General features: G+C 39.9%; 2 protein-coding genes and 1 long non-coding RNA gene across 23 annotated transcripts in view; 1 reads left to right on the forward strand and 2 right to left on the reverse strand.

The window, feature by feature from the left end:
- Positions 1–5,293, reverse strand: part of SMARCA5 (SNF2 related chromatin remodeling ATPase 5) — a 22,860-nt gene extending 17,567 nt beyond the window's left edge. For 2 of the 6 annotated variants that reach the window (XR_015286965.1, XR_015286964.1), the window contains exons 1-3: positions 4,896–5,264; positions 2,525–2,599; positions 148–314 (exon numbers count right to left, since the gene is read on the reverse strand). Coding sequence is in view for 4 of the 6 variants with exons in the window: in XM_086889741.1 (XP_086745867.1) it covers positions 148–314; positions 2,525–2,599; positions 4,896–5,030 (377 nt within the window). In the remaining 2 variants the exon portion in view is untranslated. Of the gene's footprint in view, positions 1–147; positions 315–2,524; positions 2,600–4,463; positions 4,841–4,895 lie in introns of those variants that run through there. The other 4 variants (XM_086889743.1, XM_086889740.1, XM_086889741.1 and 1 more) reach the window with 3 other exon arrangements.
- LOC111928892 (uncharacterized) lies at positions 5,268–15,553 on the forward strand. Its single transcript, XR_015286967.1, has 3 exons — positions 5,268–7,471; positions 9,660–9,872; positions 12,347–15,553. It is a non-coding gene; the product is annotated as an uncharacterized LOC111928892 (long non-coding RNA).
- The window catches only part of GAB1 (GRB2 associated binding protein 1), a 105,984-nt gene continuing 94,097 nt past the window's right edge, over positions 14,873–26,759 (reverse strand). For 8 of the 16 annotated variants that reach the window (XM_086889749.1, XM_086889745.1, XM_086889747.1 and 5 more), the window contains 4 exons: positions 20,494–20,587; positions 20,032–20,155; positions 16,960–17,082; positions 14,873–16,751 (listed from right to left, as the gene is read on the reverse strand). In XM_086889749.1, the coding sequence (XP_086745875.1) occupies positions 16,593–16,751; positions 16,960–17,082; positions 20,032–20,155; positions 20,494–20,587 (500 nt within the window). In that variant the 3' untranslated portion in view covers positions 14,873–16,592. Of the gene's footprint in view, positions 16,752–16,959; positions 17,083–17,698; positions 17,775–20,031; positions 20,156–20,493; positions 20,588–22,335; positions 22,426–26,759 lie in introns of all 16 variants that reach the window. The other 8 variants (XM_086889746.1, XM_023926371.2, XM_086889758.1 and 5 more) reach the window with 2 other exon arrangements.

The following is a 26,759-nucleotide window of genomic DNA, read 5'->3' on the forward strand; positions in this document are numbered from 1 at the left end:
GAATTCTTAAGCAATCCTCAACTTACAGGTGGGCAGTTGAAAAAGAAGGCACACACACTGACACAAACTTAGCAAGTTCAACTTCCACTTTTAAAATACAATAAAATCTCATCAATAGTACAAGTTGGCCTATGTGTCATCACTCACTCGCCAGCTGACAGTAAATTCTGTTTCTCATCCTTCTTTATTCGTGGACGTCCAGGTTTCATTTTTAAAGGTGAAGTTGGAGTTTTCTGAGCGGCAGGCTGAATGAAATGAGCGAAGAGCTCAGTCTGCTTCAACAGATACTCAAATCTGTTTGCTCTATCTGTTTGCTGGTGACAAGGGAAAATAAAATGGAACATGTATGAGACATTCTGGTATGTATTCATTCAAAAGAAAAAGCACACAAATACTTTTAAAATATAGATTCACATTACTTTATACATACACATCACTACAAAACCAAAGAAGAGATATCTGAGTAACATCAATATACTTGCTGCTGACAGACTCAATACTCTTTTTTGGGGCCAAGGCTCATCTCTGCTATGCAGCAAGATAAAAGCTGTGAGACAGACATGTACCAAGACTAAAATCTGACTTTGGCACAAAGATTGCACAAGTCTCATTAGATAAGACCAGAGTCCCCTTAACAACTTTCTCCTATCAAAAGTGATAGTCCCCTCCTAGATAGTCCACCCACCACACACAGGATTCTTCATTGTACTAATTAATCTCTCACCAAACTAGCAACAGCTGCTCCCTACTGTGCTGGCGACCTGCCAGCTCAGCAAGATACAGCACCTAGCTGGTTTGTCAGATAAGCAACAGAGCTGGCATCAAAGGGGGGCAGTGAGGGCAGAGCAGCTCATAGCCACACGCCAGAACATCTGTTTCAGTAGTGGAAACCTTAGATATGTTCATCAGGCTGCCCCCTTTGATAGAGTTGCTGTTTCTGCTGCTCAAGAAAGATTACAGTAGACAATATTAGTATCTGAAAGGTTCAGCTTCTTTGAGACAGGTCCCATTTGGAATCAACACACCTTGCCAAGGCCACACCAAAAGTTTGAACAGACAAACAAGCCAAAAACGGCTCCAAGGCTAACAGTAACCACTCTGACATTCTGCCAGCTGCTACAGCATAACCTGGTATTTAGCAACTTGCAGCACAGCTACAGGAAGTCCATTTTCTTAGTAAAAAGGAACATATGCTCCAGGCTTCTGCAAGAGCAATGGCAGCTCTGTGAGTGTTTTCTTCCTTAGTGTAAGTAGATCCTGCACTATGGAAGACAGGAAGACAAAATGTTAGAGAATAAAGAGACCACAAAAGAGATCTCGATGTACCACAGAGGACTCAGACTCACTCTGAGGGTATTTTAAGCTTGAATAACACAGCCACAATCCACATCCACTAAATTTAAGTTTTCCTGTCTGATCTTCACAGGTTTTGTTTGTTTACTTTGTAAGAGTTTCTGAGGTTTAAACTAGGTAAGATCTCACTACCATCCAAATTGCTGACTCTTATTTTTAAGTTCTTTTTTTACTGGCTCTAAAGTAGAAGAAATGTGGACTTCATTGCAGAAGGTTCCACGTTATAAAATTTTAATGAGGAATCTTCTGCAAGTTTTGGCCTTGCACACAGATCCCCACACTTGATTTCACTGCACTTGAGGATGTTCTTTTAAGGGACTAACAAACATTATCTGTGTCTTTTGGACAGGACACAGAAAGGAACAGGCTGTACTCTGCAAGCCTGAGCTATCCTTATACCAACAGAGACACTCTAGCCATTTTCTTTTTCAGTGCATCTCTAAAACACAATTGCCCTTGTTACTGTGTCTGTGTAGAGATTAAAGCAGACAAGTCCAAGTCTACTGCCTTCAGTGTGCTAGAAAGTAGCAAAAGGAAATAAGCAGAAGATGACAGGGTTATTTTCACTGGCAAGAAGAAATAACACAGGAAGCAGGAAATTATAAGAATCAGTTTCACTTTCCTATGAAGGAATTCCACATGGAGTCATAAACACTGGAATTACAAACAAGAAGAAAGGCAAACAGAGCAACTGAGAAAGACACTGCAATGAGATGGTGAGGAATGGGCGATTCCATCTCTTCCATTATAAAAACTATGAAAAACTAAGAAAACTAGAAAATTTTCTCCTTTCTAACCTGTGAAGCACAGAATCACCACTCATCTTCAAAAATCTGAGGAATCTAATTAAAGCTTCACAAAGAGATTCCTAGAGAATCTTTCCATTTCTGATTGAGAAGCTGAATGCTCAACTCTTTATAATCCCCCATGCCTACAGGACGGTGTGCTCTACAAGTAATTGTAAAATACTGGAAAGGAGAATGGTCCAAGAAGCAATCTTTGATAATTTTTTGTTTCAAGTTACTTAAGTATTTTTTTAATACCTAGACAAATCTTTATAAATCCAGTTAAGATAGTTAAAACAAGCAAACAGAAAACTCAAATCTATTTTAAAAAGTGCCTAAGTACTGAATAGCTGTATTTAGTCCCAAACATTATATACATTACATACCATTTTCTCTTCATATGTAGGATCTGTTTCCTGGATTTCTTTTTGTTTCGCCAGGGATGCATCATCAAAAGACTCCTGATATGAAAAAGAAATAAAAAGAAATATTTCTGAAAAAGGGAAGATATCCATGCAAAGGAGAACAAACTTGTTTCACATTGTATCAAAGCAGCAAAAGCTGGCTGGAGCACTTGATGCGGATAGGTAGTAGTCAGCTCCGTATTATTTCCTACTCAATTACCTGAAGATGGATCAAAGATCCCTGCCATGGGGTGAGGGGCAGAGCTGGGTCTCTGTAATCTGATTTAGCTCCATCATTAAAGCATCACATCAACGTGAATGAGGGAGACAGCTGTGGTCCAGATCAGCGTGCCACTTCTAGGGTGCTGAGCCGACCCCTCCTGAAGCTGGCTCTGGGGTGGACTATAAAAGCACCACCTCCAGGTCTGAAGTGAGGGTAATTTCAAGGTTTTTGCCAGATTACCTCAATCCCTCATCACTCTGTATCAAAGGAACAAATCTAAACAAGAATCCAGACTGCAGTTTTGTCCTGAAAGCTGAGGAGGAATTCAGGAAACTGTATTTTTCTCCTATGTAGTTTATTAAATCCAATAATGTTTATCACCGATGGTACTACTAACAGCAGAAAAAAACGGTTGGCTGGGAGAGGGCTGTCCTTCCTCATTCCCTTCCTGCCAAATCCTTAACATACTGCCTTCATGATCTTTCAGATCAGGGCTTTTTTTTATCCTTGTCTTTTCTGTCATTAGGTTAACTCTTTCCACATTATCTCACATATGCATCTTCATCTTCTGTTGTTAAAACTAAAAGCAGTGAGATGATCCTTCCCTCACAAACAATGCTAAGGTAACATATTACAAAATAACTCTTAAAAGAGCGAGAAAATGAAACAAATAAGATGCTTTCAAGTATTTATTATCATCTGTTTAACTAAGCCAAGTAAGAATGGAGCTAAATTCAGTCTTTACTGGTCAATACAGAACAACGGAATAGGAAAAGTAAGAAACAAATGAAACAAAGGCTGGCAAGAAACAAGATGTTTGTCACTGGGTATTTTCTCACAAGCCTGTGGCAGGTGAGGCATGTGGAAACAGAAAAATCCTTACATAAATGTTTAATTCACTAGTCAAAATATAAAGAATTGAGCATAAGAAGTTATGGCTAAAGCTCTTCTGAAGTCATAGCCAAATCCTGTTACTCATCCCTCACTGGACTGAGCCAACACCCATTGAGCACAGAGGATCGTTGGAACTTCTGTTCAAAATTCCCCTTTCTCCCGAAACGCCTAACCTGGAAAGCACAGCAGCGGGGCAGCACAGCCATCTGAGCTCATCATCTGCTGCACAGATGACAAAACCCTGCAATTTAGCTTGAGACCAGGGAAATAAGTCATTCAGATGCTCACGACTCTAAGGCATTCCAACTCAAACTTCCCTGTATGCCAGGAAATCTCTTCCCAAGGTAAAAAAGGAACTGACTTGGCAACACAGAGACACGCACACGGGCGCCTTGAGAGTGCGCGTTTCTCAGCCTCCACACGCTGAACTCCAGCCCGGAATTGCCCTATTTCTGCAGGTTCGAGCAGGAATTATTTCCCACAGTGCTTTGGCTACTTGTTCATCCGAAAAACATGGCATTTGCAAATTTATTTAGATCAAGTAGGTTGGACAGCCCAGCGTGACTCAGAGTACAAAACACCCAGCTACGAAAGCAGGACCGACCAGTTTCCTTCTATCATTAAAGAAACAACGCTGCGATAGAATTAGCATCTCCAGGCAATCACTTCTAACCCCTTGAAATTTCTGGAATATATGCACCTGTTGCCAAAACAACCCTTCCAACAACTCTCACACCGTCTTCCGCCCACCCAAAAGGAAAAAAAAAGTTTTGAAGCACTTCAGCAGACAAACAGCGCTCGTACTTTTTAGACGCCGGGCTGGCTCGCCGCTGGAGCAGGAAGCGCAAAGGCTGGGCAGGGTCTCGGGGAGGCAGGAGTGGAGGAAAAGCCCGCGGGTGAGCGGAGGGCTCCCAGCGCCCCGTTTATAAAACGAATAAGCGGCGTGACCCGGCCGCAGGGCCTCCCTCCCCGTGTCCCGGCGGCACGAAGAGCGCGACTCCCGGGTTCTCTGCGCGGCGGGGAGAGGGCGCGGAGGAACGGGACACCCCCAGACACCCCCACCCCGCCGCTCCTGGCGGGCAGGAGAGAAGGCGGCGGGGCTGGAGCGCGGCCCGGCTTTGCCAGGTGCGGCCCCGCGGCCGCTCCTCCATTGTCTCCCGCGGCCCCACGCGGCCCGGGGTGTCCCACCTGCCGCCGGGGGAGCGGGGGGGGCCCCGCCGGGCCAAGCCGACTCACCTCCATCTTGATGTCTCCCCCGGCCAGGCCGGCGGCGCAGGGCGGCCCCGTCCCCGCGGCCTCTCCGGTGCTGGCGCCCGGTGGCAGCGGCGGCGCGGGCGGCTCGTCCGGCTGCGGCGGCTGCCCGGCGGACATGATCCCCGCCGCGAGGAAACGGCGCTCCACCGAGGCTCGGGCTGGCGTCCGGCGGGCTGCACGCTGCGGGCAGGGGCGGGCGGCAGCTGGGATCCCGGCGGAGGAGGAGAAGGAAGAGGCGGCGGCGGCCTGCGGTTCCCGGAGCGCGGCCGGCGGAGGGAGCGAGGCCCGACCCGGCCCGTCCCGGCGGGAGCCGCCAACCAGCGCGCGAGCCGCGCCGCGAGCCCGCGCTCGCGAGACTTCCCCGCTTCGCGCGGCGGGGATGGCGCGGAGCGAGCAGCGCGCGCTGACGTCGGTGGGGGCGCTGTAGGGCCCGGCCGGTCCGCGCGCTCCCGGGAGCTCCCGGGACGAGGCGCCCACTGAGCCCGCGGGGCCCCTGAGGCCGAGCAGGGAGCGGAAGTCGTCTCTGTAACTGCGGGGTCCTCACCTCCCCGTGACTTAGGGCCGTACAGGAGAGATCAAGTCAAGTCCGGGCAGGCATCAGACTTCATACCCTGCGTATTATCGATCACAGCATATTCCGAGTTGGAAGGGACCCACGGGGATTATCGAGTCCAATTCCTAGCCCATCACAGGCCATCCCCAAGAGTCATACCCTGTGCCTGACAGCATTGTCCAAGCACTTCTTGAGTTCGGTGCTGTGACCATTCCCTGGGGAACCTGTTCCAGTGTCCAGCCTCCCTCTAGGGAAAAAAATTTTCCTAACATCCAACCTAAACTTCCTCAAAACAACTTCAGGCCATTCGCTTGGGGTCCTGTCACTGTCACCACAGAGAAGACCCCAGTGCCTGCCCCTCCTCTTTCCCTCAAGCTGTAACAGAAATGGGGTCTCCCCTCAGTCTCCTACAGGCTGAACAGACCAAGTGGCCTCAGTGACTCCTCACACGGCTTCCTCCACCATCTTCACAGCCCTCCAGGAAAGGCTCAGGAATCTGGAGGAGGTGAAGCCATGCTCTGTCTGGAGCCCAGCAGCAGCCCCATGCCGTCTCCTTGCTCCGGCACCTCCAGATGGAAGCAGGTGTCTGTGACTAAAGCAGGTGACATCAATGTGCTGTACAATGAAATACTGATGAAGCAGCTTCTGTTTGCTGCCTGGGTTCCTCATCTCTCCATGAGTTCTGGGTAGAGGGACTTGAACATTCATGAAAATGGTGTCACAGAGCCCCCCCTCTCAAGTCCCCTACTCTCATTTGCTCAGGTTGATGGAGCCAGACCAAATTTGTAGATGGAGAAGTACAGTTTTGTAACCACCTGAATAGAACAACACAGTGTCTGCTCCCAGCTTGAAGCATTGTGGGCTGTAGCCCCCTGCTTTAGGATGTGATTGCCCAGATCTACACCTGCATTGCCTTTGCTCATGGAAGGAGTGCACCTCCTCACTGATAACCTGCCAGGTGCCACCTACCAGAGCATGCATCTCAGAACCCTGGAATGCATGGAATTAGATGAAACTGAACAGTAAAATCTGCTTAAGAGCACTACTATTGTACTCCAGGTGCTAAAAGAGGCTGTCCAAAGGGCCAGACCTAAGCTAATCAGAAGGAAAAGTCCCCTGACTGGTTTCAGAGCGTGGACAGCCACATTCTCCATATCATCCAAATTGCTCTACACATCTTCTCCTGCAGATTTGTCACACCTACAGATATTCCAGCAATATTCACAAGTGCTGTCAGTGTACATGCCGCCACTGAGTGCACTCCACAGGCTTGTGAAGCTGCATCTTCCAAATCCTAAGAAACTATTGTAACCTGGAATGTAGCAGCAAAACAGACCATCCTCATGATGATTATTACAACCTTCTTTCCGTTGTCTTTTATTACAGATATCCTTTAATTTTTTTTAAGTTAAAATTACTAGCTTTGACATTTCTAAAAGATTGTGTCACTTTGTTTCTGCCAGCACTACTCAGAAGAATAAATTCCCAGAAAATCTCCATTTTCCTAGAATAGGATTTCTCAGCTAATCACAAATTTACTGACATATTTTCCCACTCCTTGTTGTCATGTCTTATCACTGACATGGATGAAAACTCAGTCCCTGAGCTTTGCTAAATGCTTTTCTCTCCATTCAGGGACACTGCTTGAACTTGTAAAATACATACAGCAGCAAATTACATTTAACTGCATTATTTTAGCCACCTATACTCTTCCAGCATAGTTTTGTGTTCACCTGCTATGCCTCAGTTCCTGCCCCTTTCCCAGAGCTGCTCCAGATAATACAGTGCTCTCTGTGTAGTGAGGAGTGTAGGTCAAGGTGGAAAGGGAGGAACATTCCCCCTTTCCCATTTTTCATTCTTTTGCCCCACCTGCAAACAAAACCACACATGGACAAACACTGGTGAAGGAAAATTGAGTAGAAGGCCCTTGGGAAGAAGGCAGATATTTGGGAAGAGCGATGAGGATGTTTCAGCACCTTTGACACCATCTCTTATAATCAGACAGGTAGGGTCTGCTTTGATGGAGAAGGGAGAAGAGCACAACCTCTGTCCAAATCTCATTGATCCTTCACCATCCAGCAAAATAAAACAACACCATGCTAGGGGCTGGGTGTTGAGATATTTGTGTGCTTGGTATCAGAAAAGGTGAACATTCACCTCTACTTCAACAGGCAAAATAATTGGGGAAAAAAATAAAAAACTTGCCAAAAGTTAAAAGACAAAAGGCCCTACATTTCTTTTTGAATCTTCTGAAGTCCTGAGACTGCAGCAGACAACTATACAAGAAAAACCCCAGAAAACCAAAACAAAACAAAAAAAAAACCCCACCCAATAACAGCAACCAAACCAAACCATGACCCAAGAACGCCCCAAGCAAAGCAGGAAAGATGACTTTCCAAGTTAACATGACAGTGTTCATGAACACACAAAATCAAAACAGTCCATAGAGCGCCCAAATAAGAAAACCTTAAATTGAAAGCAACCAGTGGCATAAAAAAATTCATGACAGAGCTTACTGTTGTGCTAAACACCTACATTTAGTCAAATACACAATAAAGCAAGAAATCCCCCCTCAGCCAGCACCAAACTGTAGAGAGAACTAATTATTAACATGCTTATGAAGTTAGGAAAGAACAGTTTAATTACAGATTTTTGTCAAATCTCTCAGGCAACACATCTTTCAATTTTGTTGCTTAGTTGCGCAATCCTAAGTTTAATTAATATTCTTAGATGCCTTGTTAAACAAGAAATTGAAGCACCACAAGTAAGAACAACTCTAAATGATATTATTAACTGTGCAGCAATTATTCTAATAGACATTGCTGCACATGTACCAACAGTGTAAATCTTCCTAAAATTTGGGAAACAAAAGGAATTAAATAGAGTTGTTTGTGGTTGCTCCATCAGACATATGGCAGTCATTTGGGTTCAAGAAGGTAAGAGAGGGGTGAGAACTTGGTTTATGTTCAGATGTTAATGGGGGGGCTGTCATATTTTTTTAGTTTGCAATGCCAAAGTATGATACTACCCATATGAGATGAGATACTGCCAGTTTTTCTAGTTCTTCACAAGGCTGATGTTGAGTTGGACTATCCCATCAAGAGTAAATACAATTAGACTTACTTCAAAGCCATCACTTCTGTCACTGTCACTTTTCTACTAGCCTCAGATTAACAGTGCTGCAGACAAGAGGTGGTGTGCAAACACACACACACACACACAATCAACAGTCAAAGAACTATGCAAAATCACACTACAGCTGTTAAAAAAACCCAAAACCCAAAAATCCCCAAAAGCCCTCTGCCCATCAGAAAGGTCACTGTTATGAGCTTTTTCATAACTGACAACTCCTTGATTTCCAGACTAAAAAAACCCATCCCCCACAAAAAGAACAACACATGCAAACAATACCATATATTAATTTCAGTAGATTTCTAAATGCAATGGAAATGTTTTAGAGTTTACCACATGTAGATGTACAAATTTCATCCATGTGCTCTTTAAATTTTGAGTGCTGTGGAGATGAGGTTGAGATTGTTCAAATTACAGTGTAGCCATCAGGGTAACATTAACCTTTCATTGAAAATAAACAGCCCTGGCTTCATCTGCTAAGCTTAAACAAACTGTAATGAACATTTGTAAACCTGCTGTGTGTCTGCCTTCAAAAAGGAGACTGCAAAATAGTGACATGTGAAGACCAAAAGGCTTTTAAATTGTGCCCAGCCACAAACCAGTGAATATTTGGTAACAGCAACATGGCATGCAGATAGCATATCAGCCTCTGCTTGTGTCCAGTTTAAAACAAGCCCTTTGATCTACAGAATTAACCCATGAAAAAAAAAAAAAAAAAAAAAAGACCCCATATGGAGTCAACTGCTGATACTCATTACAGAAATCCTTGAAGAATGGAGATTCTGTAACAAGCAGCACTCTGACAGAAAAAAAACCAGAATAAGTAAAATGCTTTTAGATTTTATTTCTTTACTGCTATGACTGAAAAGGCTTAACCAAAAGGCAAAAATATATATTTTTTTTCAATATGCAAGACACATTTTTGTATAAAAAATAATGCACAAACACTTTACTACACACAGATCCTCCCCTTTTCAAAACTCTGGGTTCTTTTCCCTCTCAGCAACCAGGTTCTGCCCCAGCCCTTTTTCCTTTCATGAAGTTCGTTCCTCACCTTACAGTACTGCAACCAGAGGGAGACAGGGCAAGGAAAGACTTTTGGTAAACTTACTTCATTCACCTATTGGCACAGCAGCTAAGCCACCTGACTTATTGAATCACAGAATTAAGTAGGTTGGGAAAGACTGTTGAGATTATCAAGACTTCCGCCTCCTGCTGTTGTTCTTAGAGCAAAAAAGGACTTTAAGAAGTTGGATACAGACCTTCAGTGAAAGGTAGGTATAAATCTGAAGAAGTTGTTTTGTTTTTTTAAGCAAGACATAATACTTTAATTTTTCTGTTTTAAGTACATGGGCAGTTTTAATCCTTAAGTAAGAGCTCTACTTGTATTGCACATATAGACAGCCTCTACACCCAAATTTCATACATTGATGCCTCTGTCATGGTATCTTTATCTGATTTTCACAATTTCCTTGCCTTTCATATGCTGCTATGTTTCTCCTCAGTTGTGATCTGGGCCAATTTTCCCCACAGTGTTTAGATACTTAAATACTCATGAAAGACTTGGAAAAACACTTAGACGATTAACATTGACAAATATCTACTTTCCTGTAAATATAGCATCAGAATAGATAGGACATGCAGGGGCTGCTACCACAGCTCTCATTGCAAAAATGGTGGGCTCTCATGTGTGCTGTGGGCTGTGGTTGTTTTCTGCCACATGTATTTCCTGAGCCCTTTAGACATGAATATGCCTTTTGTATTAGCCTAATAGTATAGCCACTGCTTTGGAGTTACTCCTTTGTATACATCGTCTGAATTCCTTTCTGCAGTAGTGATTATTCTGAATCGCAGCAGAGATTTGCTACATTAGAAAGACCTCTGCTCACTCACAAAAAACAAGGCAGCTTTTATAAAAGTAATTGGTTTTCAACCCTCCTTTAATTAAAGAGAATAGTTGGGGGAAGAATCATGTCAGAAAGACATTGGAAATCAAAGTAAGACTTCACCAAAGAACTAAGTGTCCTAGAGAAAATGTAAAAGCATTTATTCAAATCATTGTAATGCAGGGGAGATAAAAACTACTAAGAGAAAAGTCTGATATTGTGTGCACAGAATGAATATTTTTAAATAATTTACATTTTTTAAAATTTTCCTTGAGTTTTTTTATAAGCAGAATGACATCCCAGTTACAGAACAATAACTGCTCAATTAATTTCAAGTCTCCATCCTTATACACAATGCATCTACTAAAGGAAAAAAATCTCAAGATCTTAGAACTATCCATTGGAAATTTATCCCCTAACCTAAAAAGTTGTTGGGAGCCAACATTTTCTGTTCCTTGATCCCAGACTTCAAAGATGGCCCTTCTGCTGGTACACCAAATGCTCTACAAAAAATACAGACCACAGATACCAAAAAACTGTGGTGAACAATCATATTCGTAGTGAGATACAGCATAGCTCTGAAAGGGTAGTACTGAGGTATACTTGCATCACAATCCTAAATATTATCCTATTCATTTTACACAGAGTAAACCAACCTACCAACCCTCTCCAAAACTAAATCTTTTCTTCAACTCTTGATATTGTTTTTAAGCAAACCACTTTTTCAGAGTTTGTTGTGCTTCCCTTGTATTGGCAACAGGATCTGTGTCCCAGCTTCTAAGCCAAGCAGTAGAGATGGGGGGCAGCTACATCCCATGGTGTATGAGGGGTTCAGAGCCTAAATCCTGGTCCTGGGTGACTCCTTTACTTTTTATCCTTCTTTTTAAAAAGTTCAAGGGCTAAGTCTATTTTGTGCTTCCTCATATTGGGCTGTCAGTGAGTAGAGCTAAAGGTAAAAATGTCTTAAGAATCATCACTTCTTTCATTTATGGAGGAAAAAATATAGGTAAAACACAAGGAGTGTTTTTCAAATTTTAGTCCTAAACTTATATTCACATAATTGAGTAGAAATTAGATTTTAAAAAAGTTCTTGGAACTTTCACTTACTTAAAGAGGACAGCAGTGCCTTGAATATTAAATTCTGCTCCTCAAAAGATCCTAAATGGTTTTGTGTGCCTGGGAAATTTGAACCCTGTTACACATAATGCCTTTTCAAATGCTGCTTTATGCCTAAGTGGAGATTAGGAAGCTTAACTCTAAATAGCATTTGTTTCCCAACATTTGGGTTTCAATTATGATTAATTTTTTAAAAAATAATTAAATATGCACACCATGATTTATAATTATTACTAGGAAGATCACCTCAGCAGAGGGTTGAATCACTGTTTTGATGCAATTAACTCCAGACTGAGGTACACTAGCAGGCCAGTCTGAGGCATCTCTAAACTCCCAGGCCTGCATCCTTCACCTCTAACACATAATGAAAAAAGAAAAAAACCCTAAATATTTCAGCTAGTTTGCATAGTTTATAATTATGCAAAAACCAGCACAAGTGCACAAGTAGTGATTCCTTTCTCTAAAATATATTTCCTGAAAAGCATATAGAAATATGAAAACTTACATATTTTAAAGTCTGGTAGGAATTCAGGTAAAATAAGGCATATTTATGTTTTTCTCCTCTTCTGGCCTTCTGATTAAAACAATCAGGCTGTCTGGGTACCTTGTGCAAATTCCCCACAAACACATTAAACCCAGGACCTCAAAGAGCATTTATTAAAATCTTATTAGGATTAGCCTTATTAAGGCCAAGGATTGGCCTTTCTGAAAATGTGATACACATTTTCTTTTTTATTTCACTGCAGATACAACTTACCAGGAAAAGGCTTGGCAATGATGAGAGATCATGGGAGAATTTTCAAGAGCAAATCATGATGATTACTACAAGTGCTGGCTTTATGATTGCAGGAAAACTTAAGAGTCTCCTTTTTACCAACTTGGTGCTTTATGTTCTAAACTGTACAGGATTTTTTTCTATTCCATTTTAGTGTATTAAATATTCTCTGTGTGTGCACAGCAGATAACACAATTGTACACTTCAGCTAACCTGCTTCTTAGAAAAAAAAGCTGAAGCAAACATAGATCATCCCTTCAAATAAACCATGTAAATTTTCTTTTCTAGACCACCTAGAAAGAGAACCATTAGCATCAGAATAGTCCAGCTCTGTTTACCTAACAATGAGATGGCAAAAACCTTTCAACTGGTCATGCATCCAATACCTGTTCTCCTCCCACTTTTACTACTGAAAATTAACATCAGGGCTGCGGAACCATAAACATATTCTGGAAAGCTTAAAATATCAAAGACATTGTTCACAACCCTCTCAACACCTTTTCTTTGTATCACTCTGCACCTTGTCAGGCTGAGAGCTGAACTCAAAATGTTTGTTCAGTTAAGGCAAAAAGCCAGAAACCTCATTGCTTGGGATTTGGTTCATGTACACCCAATCAACACAATGATTTTGTCGAACACTAATTGCTAGACAAGCACCCTTTTTTGTGGTCATGGGTCATACTAGTATTCCAAAGTAATAAAACAAACAATAAATAAACATTTAAGAAACAGTTTGGTGCAATACACAGAGATCAAAAGCAGATGTAGGAAATACGGAGGATAATTTCCAAATTTAAGTTCACTCGTGGAAAGTGCTGAGCTTCTTAAGAACTACAGGTATGAAATATTTCAATAGATGAAATGACACTACTGCTGTCCAAATTGCACACTGATATCCTTGCGCAAATAAACATCCATTCACTTTTCATGACACAAGGCTCTATAGCAAAGGAGGGAATGGAACTTCTGTCCATGGCTGCTAAGTTTCCAAAGTACTTTTGCATGAGTACTGCATGTATATATATATATGTATAGCTAAACTTATATTGCACAGTGATAAAAATCTTGCTTGGCTCATAAAGCACTGCAAAAACTACAGAGGTGCCCATCACTGCCTAATTAGCTACAAGAAGTGATGAATTCTAAATTACTTTATCAAAACAGCCACACTGTAATTTGTCTGTACTCCCTAAGTGTGGCACTATGTCACAACTGTCTGCATGAACGGATTATTATTTTTTTTACATAAATACAAATGTCAGTAAAGAAAAAAGACTAATGATTACATTTTCACCTTTTTCAATGTCACATTACAAAGTTTTAGTGGAACAGAGCAGCTGTGTTTACACCTGTACTTAATGAGGTAATAGTGATTATATCACAGTGTGTAGAAGTGTGGCCATTGGTACTTACCAGATAAAGAAATGTTCAGATCACACCATGGAATGATACCAAATCACCTCTCAAGTCAATCTTTGTGCACAAGGCATCAAGTTTTCTTTTGTTTTTTAAGAGTTAAGATGTTGTGTATTTGTAAAAGACATTTTGCACATATATATTTGCAAATTATAATGATGCATACTGCAAGGAAAACTGTACCTGCAACTGGTAACATATAGTATGAGTGAAACAAGGAAAAACTTACCTATTTGAAAAAAGAACACTTGACAAGCAACACTGTCAAGCTACTTTTGCATCAGTAACTACTGGAGTTTCCACCAGTTTGCCTCCAACTAGAGTATCCCCACAAGCTAGTACCTGGAAGTGACACAGGGCTGATATCAGCTTCACTTTCTATCACCTACAACTTTAGAAGTCACATTTTCAATTTTATATTCACATCCTTAGACCATCTAAGAGGTCAGATAGTTCTGCACTGTGAAGCTCCTGATGAAAATGAGATGTACCATCAAAATCACACCTCTGATTATGGACATACCATGGACAAAATATAAGTATGGAAAATGTAATACTGGAATATTACTGGGGAGAAAACTGCTTAGAAATCTAATTAAAGACAAATCGTAGAATGCTACTTAGAAAATGTTACATTCTCTGTACAGTGTTGAAACTCCTGTTTTCCTTGACAAAACAAATTAAGAGTGGCTTCTCAATCATAATAACAAATAATGTTGTTAATCCTGCCAAATTTTAAATGAAGAAAGAGTAAGTGTAATCTATAAAGGACTGTCAGCAAAAGAAAATTAGCAAACCTAGAGCAAACCCACCTTCTACCACTAGCTCAGCAAGAGTGGCCAGCCTAGGAGACTGATTTTCTCCTGGCTCCCAGAGGAGTGGGAATTCACATTATTTGTCTTCTTAGTACAGAGTTTTAAATCAGACTTTCATGTTAAAAATTTCTCTAGCTGTACATTTGTTTTTTGAGAGGTACTAGGAGATAATCTACAATTCTGACAAAATGTGGTTGGTATCCAAGCACCTCCCCAGACACACTGGCATCTGTTTGCTGCTTCACAGGACAGAGTTTACACATAAAAACTGAACAACTTGATTTATTTAAAATTCACCTCAAAATGCATTGTGTTTAGTTTCTTTTTTAAAATGAACATTCAAAGCATCAAAATATTACTAATTTTAAAAGAACCTTTGTTAAGAATAAGATAATTTACATACTGTAGATTGTGGCTGTGAGGGGACAGAAACAACCGATGGTAGATTAGGCACAGTACGAAGGCCAACATGCCAGAAAACAATGCAGCTTTATGCTCAACTTTTAAATGATCTGGACAAAATAAAACAATTTGGCAGGAAAATGAAACCAATCACTTACTTGAGGGCATTTGTATAAAACAAAAGTGTTAGTAAGTTTTCTATCTAGACCTAACTCATTCACACATTTAAAGAATTCTATCTTCTTCCAAATAACAAAAAAATGTTTCTAAACCAAGGCAGATTATTATTTGGAACTGGCATAGTAAAATAAAGGATCACAGTATGCAGAGCTTAAAATCCTGTACCAGGAAAGAGCAACAAGTGGTTTACAAGGGGATCATTTAGGTATATCATCTAATTTTTAAAAACAGAGATATAAAATATCAGTTGCATAGGGATTTAAATATAAGGCCAAGCAGGAGATTAAAGTAAAATAGAGCTCATAAGAAGGGCACTATGGTGTTAAAACATAGTATTTCCATTTGAATTAATGTCTAATTCAAAATCACAGTATTTTGCTAGTACTACAAAAAGTGAATGTCAAATTGTCCCATTAATCTTGAACTGAAAACTGACATTAGAACTTCTAAACAGTACAAAACTAAAGCTCATTGTCTAAACCTGATCAGTGTGTTAGCACAACAGTGCTGGGTACGTACCTGATTTATATACTCTACCTTCTGTAAATAATATAAAGGTTATTTCTTGTTAATAAGTGTGAGATCACAATATTACTGCATGCCATCAGTGGTTTGCAGGCTTACTTGACATTTAATTATTCAGTCTTTGAAAGTGTAAGATCCTACCCTGCAGAATCTTCACCCATTGAACACAGAACACTGTCATCAATAAAATACAATAGAAGTTCCACCACTAACAACTAACATATAAGCCAGGATTTTAGGTCTAAACCCAGACCAGTTCATTATTATTAACTCACAGCAATTTTTGTTAGGAAGGTAACCTGTAGACTTCCAAATAATCTTGTGTGTATTAAATATAAACAAGTTTGTAACTAACGGTTGTCTCTTGGCATTTCAAGTAGATTATTCAATTGTGAAAGTATTTCTGCAAAATCAGTTTTGAGTTGTTAAAATGAAGTTCAAATATTAATTTCCATAGCTATATGTAGCTTAATTAACCTAAAATTGTAAGGAATAGTAGTGTAAGGAAAAAAGAATTCTCCAGATGAATTAGGCATTAAGGTACACTAACTGGGAATACCTGAACCAACATTGTAACTGAAAAAGTGCATAAACACAGTAATACTACAAATGTGTTAACTACAGAACAAAAGGCTTTCTGAAAGCTAAGTGATATTATTTTACACGTTATTTACAGTGTTTTTTCCAGATACCACAGAGCAAATTCATGATCTTAAAGTTTCTTTGATATATTCTAAGTGTCCTTTGGCTTCCATCCTATTCAGTGAGGAACTGATTCCCACCCCGGCGAATCAGATACTGTTCAGCCAAACATCACTGCCACTGTGGTTCTGTGATTCTTCAAAATTCACTTTGTTCCTTGAAGACAAGGCAGTGTTTTCACTTCATGCTTTTTGTGGGTGTATCAGACTCCGTAGACTGTCTGCCATCAGTCCACGCCTCCCGCGTGCTCTTCAGGGCCAGCGTTTTCTGCTGGTCCACCACAACGTAATCAACCCTCTCGTCTGCCACGCTGCTTCCTGAGCCACTGCTCTTTTTCTAGGAACAATGAGAAACAAGTTCAAGTAAATTGACAATACAAAAGCAAGGAGGTGTCCCAAAGAGATACAGAACATGCACCTGTTTCTCTGAAAGGTCCAACACTGTCTCTCAACTGATCATTTGAGAAATTACTATTAAGATGATCTTGCTGAAGGCAATTTTGAATTCCTGATGGCAGAACTGCAAGAGCTGAACATCTGCTTACCTTACGAGGCGGGGTAGACTTTCCCGAATCTAGGTCCAGATCTAAATATTCCACTTGTTTATCTCCTTTAGGTTTTACCATAGGGCTGCTTCCTCCATCAAGGCTGTTGCTTCCAAACAAATTCTGAAATTATAATATAAACAACCTTAGCTACAATTGTACAAACTAGTGGTCCACATTATCAAATATGGATACTCTAAACGGTCAAAATGTAAAATGTTAAGGAAATGACTGAGACTCTTGCAATCACTTAAATCATGCAAATTTCTTTGACCCTGTATGGCAAGGGGATTCTATGTCAAAACTGGGACAGAGTCAAAAGCCAATGGGAAGAAAAACCCAAAAACCACCCCCCTTAAATTTAAGGTTGCCACCAAACCCATCCATGCCTTCCACGTAATGTCCCCTTCATATCGTGAAATAAGAATAGAGAATGTTTTGTTCTTTTTAAATGTAGTTGTATCTCAAATTTAGCATTACTTAAGCAAAACATATTTATTTTCTTAAAGTGTTGTTAAATACCTACAATAATTCCTGCTTTACAGTAGTGGCAAAGCTAAAAATGAAACTTTTACATTTCATTCAAAAGTCATCATGATTAAGCTGAAAACCAAAGAATATTGTTCCATTGATAAGATCAAAAAATTAAAATGTTTGGAAAATATGTGTAGGGCTGCCTGAACTGAAATTGTAATTTATATATCTAAATTTCAATTAGCCCAGACTTTTACAACCTCACCTCCTCTGTCCTCTCCCAGCCTGATCCCTCCCTCTTAACAGGTGTTATAGGAACAGTACAATAGAAGGACTCTTCTCTAAAAGATAAAGAAAAAACAGGAAGACAGAGGGCAGCAGTCAGCAAAAAAATGAAGAGGAAAGCAGAAGGAAAGACAGAAGGGTAAGGCTTAGAGCAACTTGAAAGAAAAAGCAGAATATTGCTGATTTTATTAAATAAAACAGAAGTATAACATGTCTAAACAAGATGCTTCAAAGCTAATGACAGAAAAAGATGAAGAAATACAGACTCCTTGCTAAGATAGAGTTGGAACAAGTAAAAATCCTCAAAAAGTCAGATTTTCAAACAAAGGCTGTGAGATATCTGGAAATTTTCTGGTTCTTTAGGAAATAAAATATTTTATGGGCTAAAGCCAAATGGGCAGGGCTTTTTAAATTGAAGTTATCCATTATATCTCTATTGTCCAACTCATTTAATATTAAGTGGTAACAAGGACAAACAACTGATATGAAATTCATTTTTGTTGCTCAAATTCTCTGAACAAATTAATGCGTATTAAACATACAAAAATCAGATTCTGTATCAATGTTTCCAGCATAAATTAAAAAAAGCTGTTACTCTTTAAACAAATAAATACTCTGTTATTTCAAACAAACTAGGCAGGCAGAACATATGTATTAGGAAACAGAAACTTTAAAAACGCGCAAATGAAACAGAAAGGAAATCTGTAGAATCACCTTAAAATAGGACCAGTGCAAGCCAACAGAAGATATTAATGAGCTGGGGCACTAATTGTAGCATCTTGGTATGAAGTTAAGCCCCTGGAAAACCTTAAGAATCAACAGAAACGTCCAGGCTGAACTGTGATTCCGTGCAGGGAGAACCGTGGGCATGGATGGAGCTAATCCCTGGTGTAAAATGGGACTGTTTCTTGCACTTATGAAATGGGACATCAGCTATTACTTACCGATGGCCCTTGCAGGAGAGGGGCTAAGATTTAACACCAGCAGCTCCCCTGTGCTTGGTGCCTTTCTCCTGGGAAGCACAACAGGTATGGCACAAGGCACAGCTTGGGGCACTCTGCAGGCTCTGGAGCCTCCACCCCACCAGCTCCTGTGGGGAATGGCATAAGGGGGACCTGGGATGCAGCATCCAGAGGCAGCAGTGGTGAGCTGGGGCACGGACACTGGAGGAGACTGGGAGGGGATCCAGAGCAGCAGGGGACAGGGAAGCAAACAGTGTTGAGAGGAGAATCCAGGGGCAGTGAGATGGGCCAGCACATGCCATATAAGAAGGCAGACACACAAACAGAACAAAAGCAAGGTGCTAGACAGGCCCTCCCCAAGGAAGGTCTTACATAGATGATATAAAGATGAAAAATGCTGCTATATTCCCTACTAAGTACACAAATGTGTGTGCACTGAACTGACTGGATGGGGCTTTGAATGACCCCGTCTAGTGGAGCGTCCCTGCCCATGGCGTTGAAGGTTGGAACAAGATGATCTTTAAGGTCCCTTCCAATACAAACCATTCCATGATTCTATACTGGACAAAAAGCTGAGCTCAAGATACATGTTTCCTTCAGTGTTTTATGCATATTCTAAACTACATTTTAGTTTAGACTTAGGTCTACTGCTATTCTCTTCCTTAAAACTACTGCTATTGGGTCTTCTTTCTCTCCTTCCCCTCATCAAAGAAAAACCACAGTGTGCATCATTAACTTTTCCTAAGTAGCTACACTCCATGCTGAGTATCTGAAGCTTCGTTATCTGAGCTCTCTCTTCATTAACTCTCCCAAAGAGGAAAAAATACAGACACTCAATACACAAAGACTCCTTCTATCCTCTTCTTTGAAAGAAGCCTAATAAAATACACATGGTTCAGAATATACATAGAATGTATGCTACAAGTATCAATCCCTTTTTCCCCTTTTCCTTCTACATTTCCTGGAAGATGTCCTTTTAGTATAGTTTTTTTTTAAGCATGTCTCAAACGTCCTAGAACAGTTTATTTCCCTTGATGTCATAATACTGAACTGGTGCACAGCTGAAGGACAAGCAATTACAAAAAGGGGACAGATTCTAGGAAAGAGGTAGAAAAAAAGTCATGTCTTGAACTGTTTTATATAATAGATATGCATATCAACCATTTTCTTTATGCTCTTAACTTCTTCAGTGAAATCCTACCAAAATTACAGCTTTGCTATGGGGATTTTTTATCATTCTGTTGATCTAGACGTATAAAGGGAGTGATGTTGAGTGAAGGATCTGTGTTTGCATGATTTAAAAGTAAGGACTGCACAGGAAGAGAGTAGTTAAGATGTAGATTTTACATACTGGGTCTTCAGTGGACTGATTTGGGTTCATGGATACATAATTCTCTTCACTGTCGTGCGAGTCACTGCTGGAAGTTGTGCTATGAACTGAATCCGGTCTGGGAGACACGGGAAACCTGGAGGAGCTAATTACCAGGAATTATTTTACAAACAATACATCTTAAGTATCTTAAACCTCCTGGTAAACAATAAAAATAAGCATATTAGAGCTGACATTTTCATTCAAGTTTACTAGAGTGTCACATTTTTGGTTATACACAGTCCCTTATATTTAATATCACAAAACAGAATTTCACATGGACACACTTTATTTCAATGCACAGATACACACACAGACTCACTCTTCCAAAGGAAACTTCAAGCTACAAACAATCTAAATATATGATACAGGTGTACACGCATTTATTAACACTCTAGCCAGCAAAAATTATTAATCTGAATGAGGAAAAGCCAAGAAACTTACTCTCTTGCAAAGCTTCTGGTGATAGGAGATCTAACTGGAGCTTGTAATTCTTCCCATTCAGGCAGAGGTTTTATTTCTAGTGGAGCTGGTTTTGCTATGTAAGAAACAGACAATTTTAAAGCACAGAACATTTCTAAACTTAAATTTAATATCTTTTCATGACCTAAATACAGAAAAATACTATCTTCCAAATAGTAAATAGTAGTAAGGAAAGGGAGACACTTCCATTTTCAGAAAGACATGATGTATTAACTTATGTTTTTAATCTTTTCAGGCAATGAGATGAAACATCGATTAAAAAAATTAAAATATAAAATTTAAAAAGCCCACTGCAATTTCCAAATTTTGCAGCATATACTTGTAGGTACTAATTCTGTTTTGAAAAGAGATTCTGAAAGTGGCAGCATCATGTTCTGTCCTCATTCTGCTGTGATGACTTGTTGAGCTGGCAAGCTCAATAAGCACTGATGGGCTGTTTCAGCAGAGCCAACTCTGAGGACTTTTCTTGGCTTAGGGTCAGTTGTTAATATACAAACTCTGCCCTTGCTGTGTACATGTGCCCTTACTGGTGAGGTTTCACAGCTCCACAAGTGGGCAGAACCTGCAGTTAAGACTAAATCTGCAAAAATGAGAAATGAGTCAACAGCAGGAAAAGCCTGGCTCACTTTGGTGCTCATCCACAGTCAAGCCAAGCAATGTGCCACTCATGACAGCTAACACTGTTCTCAAAAAAAGTGACATTTTTAAATTCCGTTTTCAGAACAGAACCATGAGTAGGCTATTAGCAAGAAAGCCATTATCCCTCCCTCCAGCTTATGTGTCTCACTCCTCCTAAGCATTAGAAAAAAAATAAAGTATAAAAAGACTTGTGGAAAAAAAAGTATCACAGAGTCAAACTGCTGTCAACTTTATCCGCCCTAAAACTGTTTTTAGAAAACAAAATGCAATGTCATCATAAACACAGCCCTTTCTCTCCTTGTGCCCCTCCCACCATGAGTTTTCTGCCTCTTGGCAGGTTCATTAAGATCAAGTGTCAGGTGTGTAGTGACAGAACTGAATGTGACATAGGCAAATGATACTAAAGCACAACTGAAACAAAAATTGATCAGCCTGGCTCAAGTCCTCTGTAAAGATCTGAGTCTACCTGGCAGGAATAAACAGTGGGCAAGCAGCAACTGCTGCAGCAGAGACAGGGCCAGGACTTCATCCAAAGCCCACCAAGAACAGCAGAAGTATTTAATCCAGCTGCAATGGATTTTAAAACCCAAAGGTAATCAGTGACATTTCTCTGAGATTTTTAATGTTGTTCATTATTTTCTCTACTTCTTGTGACTATGTAAGGCACCAACACAGCGTCTTTAATAAAGCCCATGAAATTAACTGCAATACTCTTTAAGGTGCATAAATAGATGTCTGTACTAGTGTATGATCAGAGGATCAATATTTTGCTTCATTTCAGGAGACCTAAGTGAACTGTGATTTCAGGTTCTTGCCCAACAAAAGTTTCAAAAAACTTACAAGTTACTATGTAAAATTTACAAGTTATTATATACTTCCTTCTAAATCAACAGACAAAGGTCAATCCAAAATATGAATAGCTACAACTTAAGAGATCAGAACATTCATGTTAATATCAAAGAAATGTTTCCATGCTCTATTCAAGCCAGAAAGTCTTTAATTCCTTATACAGGAAACCGGTCGCTTGGCACAGAAAATGCATCCATGACCTTAGACTACAGCAGAAGAGAATATGCTAAAGTTATTCTAAAATAACAGTTTTCTTCATTTTTGCTTCATTTATTTTTATAAAGCTCCATATACATACAGTGCTAAAGTACATACCCTTTCTTCTTGTAGTAAAGTCACCTATGGTTTGTGAATCAGTTCGCTCTAAACCATGTGGTTTAGGTCTTAAAATTTTAGGACTTTGACCTAATTGGCAAAAAGAAGACTCTCTTAATAATATTCTATTTGTAAGTGGAAAACTGGAATTTTGTAAATAAATATCACAACCCCCTGCAGAAAGGTTAATGCCACAAGCATAAGCAAGCTGCTGAAGGAGATTTTACAGTCTAGCTGGGACTCACACTAAGGGCTTAAGCACCAAACCAGAAACAAAGAAAACACTGCATGCAAGAAATAAATATATCAGAGGCAAGCGTAAAAGGGGTACAAAAAGGCTAAAAAGTGCATCAACAAATATTGTAACTGATCATTACTACCAACTGGTTTCATTAAAAAAAATAAAAATACATATTTGATGCATTTTAGCATGAAAGGAGAACAGTTACATTTCAGATACAAACTGAAGTATCCACAGAGATACAAATCCTTCTTAGTCACAAAATTACTCTGGAAATAATGACTCTTGGGAGTCTCCAATCCTGTGCTGCTCTTGGGAGGTTTTCTAACACTGTATCTCCCACTTGAGAGGCCCCAAGAATCTGTTTTAATAGTGTATTTGTTAAACTTGCTCCCCAGAGGTCTCCATCTGTCTGTAGCAAACTCTACCAATCTGACCCTGCAGACACAGTGAAATTTTCTTCCCAAATTTCCAGCCTGCATACTACCCACCCCCAGCAAGGCAAAACCCGACCTCCACCAGAAATTACCCTGGCATGAAAATACCAATCAACTCCCTACAGACAGCAATGCAAATCCCCTCCCAGCAAGGATGTTCATTAGCCAACTTGACCAAACTCTGCAAGTATTTCAGGTCACACCGTCTATTTTAAATAAACATGATCAATAATATGTAATAGTCCTAAGATTTCAGTAAAGTCTATCTGACAGTGTTAATATTAAAAAAGGCAAGTGCCTTCAAGTGGTACACCAAGAAGCCATATGAATACACCAAATGAAAAGTTTAAGTCTGATTATTTTAGAAAGCTGCCCTACAGCACAAAATGGAAAAGGACTGGTACAGACTCACATGTGGGCTGGTACTCCCAGCAATGATTGAGTATGCTTTGTAAAAAATAAACTTGGCAACAAACACCAGAAGTTTGCAAATCTCTACCGCAAGGGTTTTGCATATGAAATGCTCTGTTACTGTTATCACTGAAATATTGGGAATAATCAAGTAACAACAAGACAGGTAAACACAGAGGTTTTATCTTAACTTCTACACAGTGCTTCTGAGAGACCACGAAAGTAAGATAAAATTTATTTATTCATTAGTAGTGTTCTATAGCAACTTCCTTAAAAAGAAAAGGACATGAAATTATTTTTACACAGACAGTTCTTTTCCAATTTCAAAATCAGATGCTCCCTTAAATGGCTCAATGTGCTGATGAAATGGGTGAACAGTTGGGCAACACTGACCAAAGACACAGATTGTGATGTGGAACACAAAGTATTTCTGACTAGAGCCAAGTCAAAAGCACGAGCCAACATGTTGGTGTACTCAATTCTGAGCTGATCCAATATTCTGACTTAAGAATATTGCCTATAACTCTCTGATAAAAGCCTGCCTATTTAAAAAGACCACAATCTTAAAACTGATTGAACAAATGTAGAAGTTAAAATCCAAACATTTTTTATTAATTACAATTCGATGCTGAATATCATTACCTGATCATAATAACTTTGTATTTCACAGTTTGATAATCTGATTTAAAAGAAATCTGGCCCAATACAACTCAAGTTAATATGCACTGACATAGGAGCACAAATCGTAAGCACAGTGAGAAAACTAGCAGAGGTAACAGAGTTAATGAAATTATTTAAGCAGTGTGCCCTTAATAACCTCTGCTCTTATGACCAAACAGACTAAAGTGCCTGAAACCTGTAATACAGAGATAAGCTCAAGGAACTCAGGGCTGTGACTCATTATTTTTCCTTCTGTTAATGATGATACGTGGTCCAGCGCAGCCAACCTTCCTGAACTGGGATTAGCCCCATTTGGAAAACGTGGATATTATGTAACTACCTGCTTCACACTTAATTTAGCATTTACCAACCACTCTGAGATTTTCAGAAGAGGTATATATATAAGTACAGGTCCCTTTAATACTTCTACATCAGACAAGAACTTAATACAAAACTTACTGAGCTTTCATCTTTTGTTGCTGGAAGATTGCTCAACCTCAATAAATTTGGTGGCAAAACAGCTTACTGCTACCAACCAGCCAGGATAATGCAATTCCTCAAGTTTTATGTGTCACAGAGAATTAAAATATTTGTGCAGTGTTTTCTTTTTCCTCCCTACAAAATGAAAAATCCAAAGGCCTAATCTCTGTTGAGGACCTTATACTGTTCAACATAAGCACAGGACACCAGGCAAAGGAAAACAGGAAGAGGGGGATCAAAATCACAAATCTGTTACGTATTTGTGTAACTGCAGAATTCTTTCACCCTGTTTTTGCGCATTTAAGAAGATCACATGACATGAGCCAGGGCACTGAAAGCCCTTAATAATATCCCTTACTGCCTTCAAAAGACCATTTTCCCCAGGAGCACATCCCTATACCTCTGAAAAGCAACAAACTGATTAAAATACAAGAGGGGAAACGTGCTTCCCACCTGTACAGCAGGCTGTTCTATCCACAAATACTCCCTAAAGTGTCACAGGGCTGTTCTTCAAATCAGTGTTGTGACAGTAGGGCTCTATGGAGAGCCTGGCACCATACAGCATTCTAACACCAGCAATACTGAGGAACACATTTGCTGTGGTTCCTACAGGCCTACATTTACCTCTTCTGTGGAAAGATTATACTTTTAACTTACACATCTATTCTTGGAAATATAAATCTGGGTAAAGGGGAAAAAAAAGTTTCATTTGTGCAATTTTATTTTTTTTCTAACTGAAAAGGATATAAATGTTGCAACACCACTGGATGCAAACCTACACAGGAAAAACAAAAAAAACCCCAAATAAATTATGTCAAGTGAAACCAACCAAACAAGAATTGAAAATTAGATGTTTTCACTCTTTAGTCAAGTCACCACCTGTGAAATGCAAAATGCTACAGCCAGGAGACAGTAGCTCAACCTCTGCACATTTTATCAGACTGTAGAAGGGCACTCTGAGCTGAAAAATCACTAATGAAATCCATTTTTCTAACAAATGGCTGCTTGTTGTACAAACTGCCAGGCAGAGCAGGCGATTATGGCTGCGGCACTGGAAAGCACTCAGATGCATGAATTCTGCTCCTGGCATTTGGGGCACATCAATGCTGCCTTTGTCTGCAAAGTCACCAGGAGAAGAGTCCGTTTCACATGTTTGAGTTTGCTTCAAATGGTTTAAACTGAAAAACTTTTTGTTTTTGCATCGGCTCTTGTTGTTTTCCATAGAACACTTGGAATATAATATTGGGGGCGGAAGGAGGGGGGAGTTGTCCCACTGCAGTAAATTCCTGCATCAGTGTAGGTGTATCCTCGTGTTTTTGCTTTTGAGGACATAATGCTGAAGAGATTCATTTGTTCTCAGACTATTGCCTTGAAACACCAGAACTAAGCATGATTTATGTTAAAAATACTTCTTTCCTGACTGGATGCTTGCTCTATGGCTTGCTAGCAAGAGATTTCATGCCAGGAAATTGCAAACATCCTCACAAGAGAGGCCAACTCTTCTATTTAAATACCAGCTATTTAGGGCTTAAAATTTTAAGGTAAATATACTAATGTGACATAAAACTTGAGAAATGCACAATCTGATAATGCTGTTTCTTGGCCAATGGGACTAATCCTCATGAGACAAGGAGATCAGATGTAGGAATTCTAGAGCAGTCCTGTGCTTGGGATGGGGGCAGGAGAGCAAAACGAAAAACCAGCCACATAAGTGCTCTGCATTCACACAAAAGTACTTTCAGAGAGAAATAACTAACCACAGTTTCTTGTTTCCATCAACATCCTGCCCCCTTTTCTTTGTAATTAGAAAAAACTGAAATTTGCACTGAGATCCAAGAATTCCCATGCTCAGAATCACTGTAGATTTATCCTTGAAAAACAAGGCTGAAACTCACTGTCTTGCTCCCACAGGGTTTATTATTTGGTTTTCAATTCTGCTGAGTAAACTCCTACTTTTCTTCTCGTCCTCACCCAAGTGAACCCTGATTCTCTAGTACATGGCCTTCAATACAGAGAGCTACAAATATCCTGAATTAGATTTTTCATCTACGTTTTTTTAAGACTATTTCCTGCCAAGGTACTTCTAATTAGAAACATGTATTTAGTTCTACAACATTCAAATGAATTTCCATGCTAGGATCCACCAACAAAGAGGAATATCAGTAATGTGCTTTGTGCTGGTTGATGATAAGATA

This window comes from Cyanistes caeruleus, chromosome 5, assembly GCF_971803275.1.
Source record: "Cyanistes caeruleus chromosome 5, bCyaCae1.hap1.1, whole genome shotgun sequence".
In the NCBI taxonomy this organism is placed as follows: Eukaryota; Metazoa; Chordata; class Aves; order Passeriformes; family Paridae; genus Cyanistes; species Cyanistes caeruleus.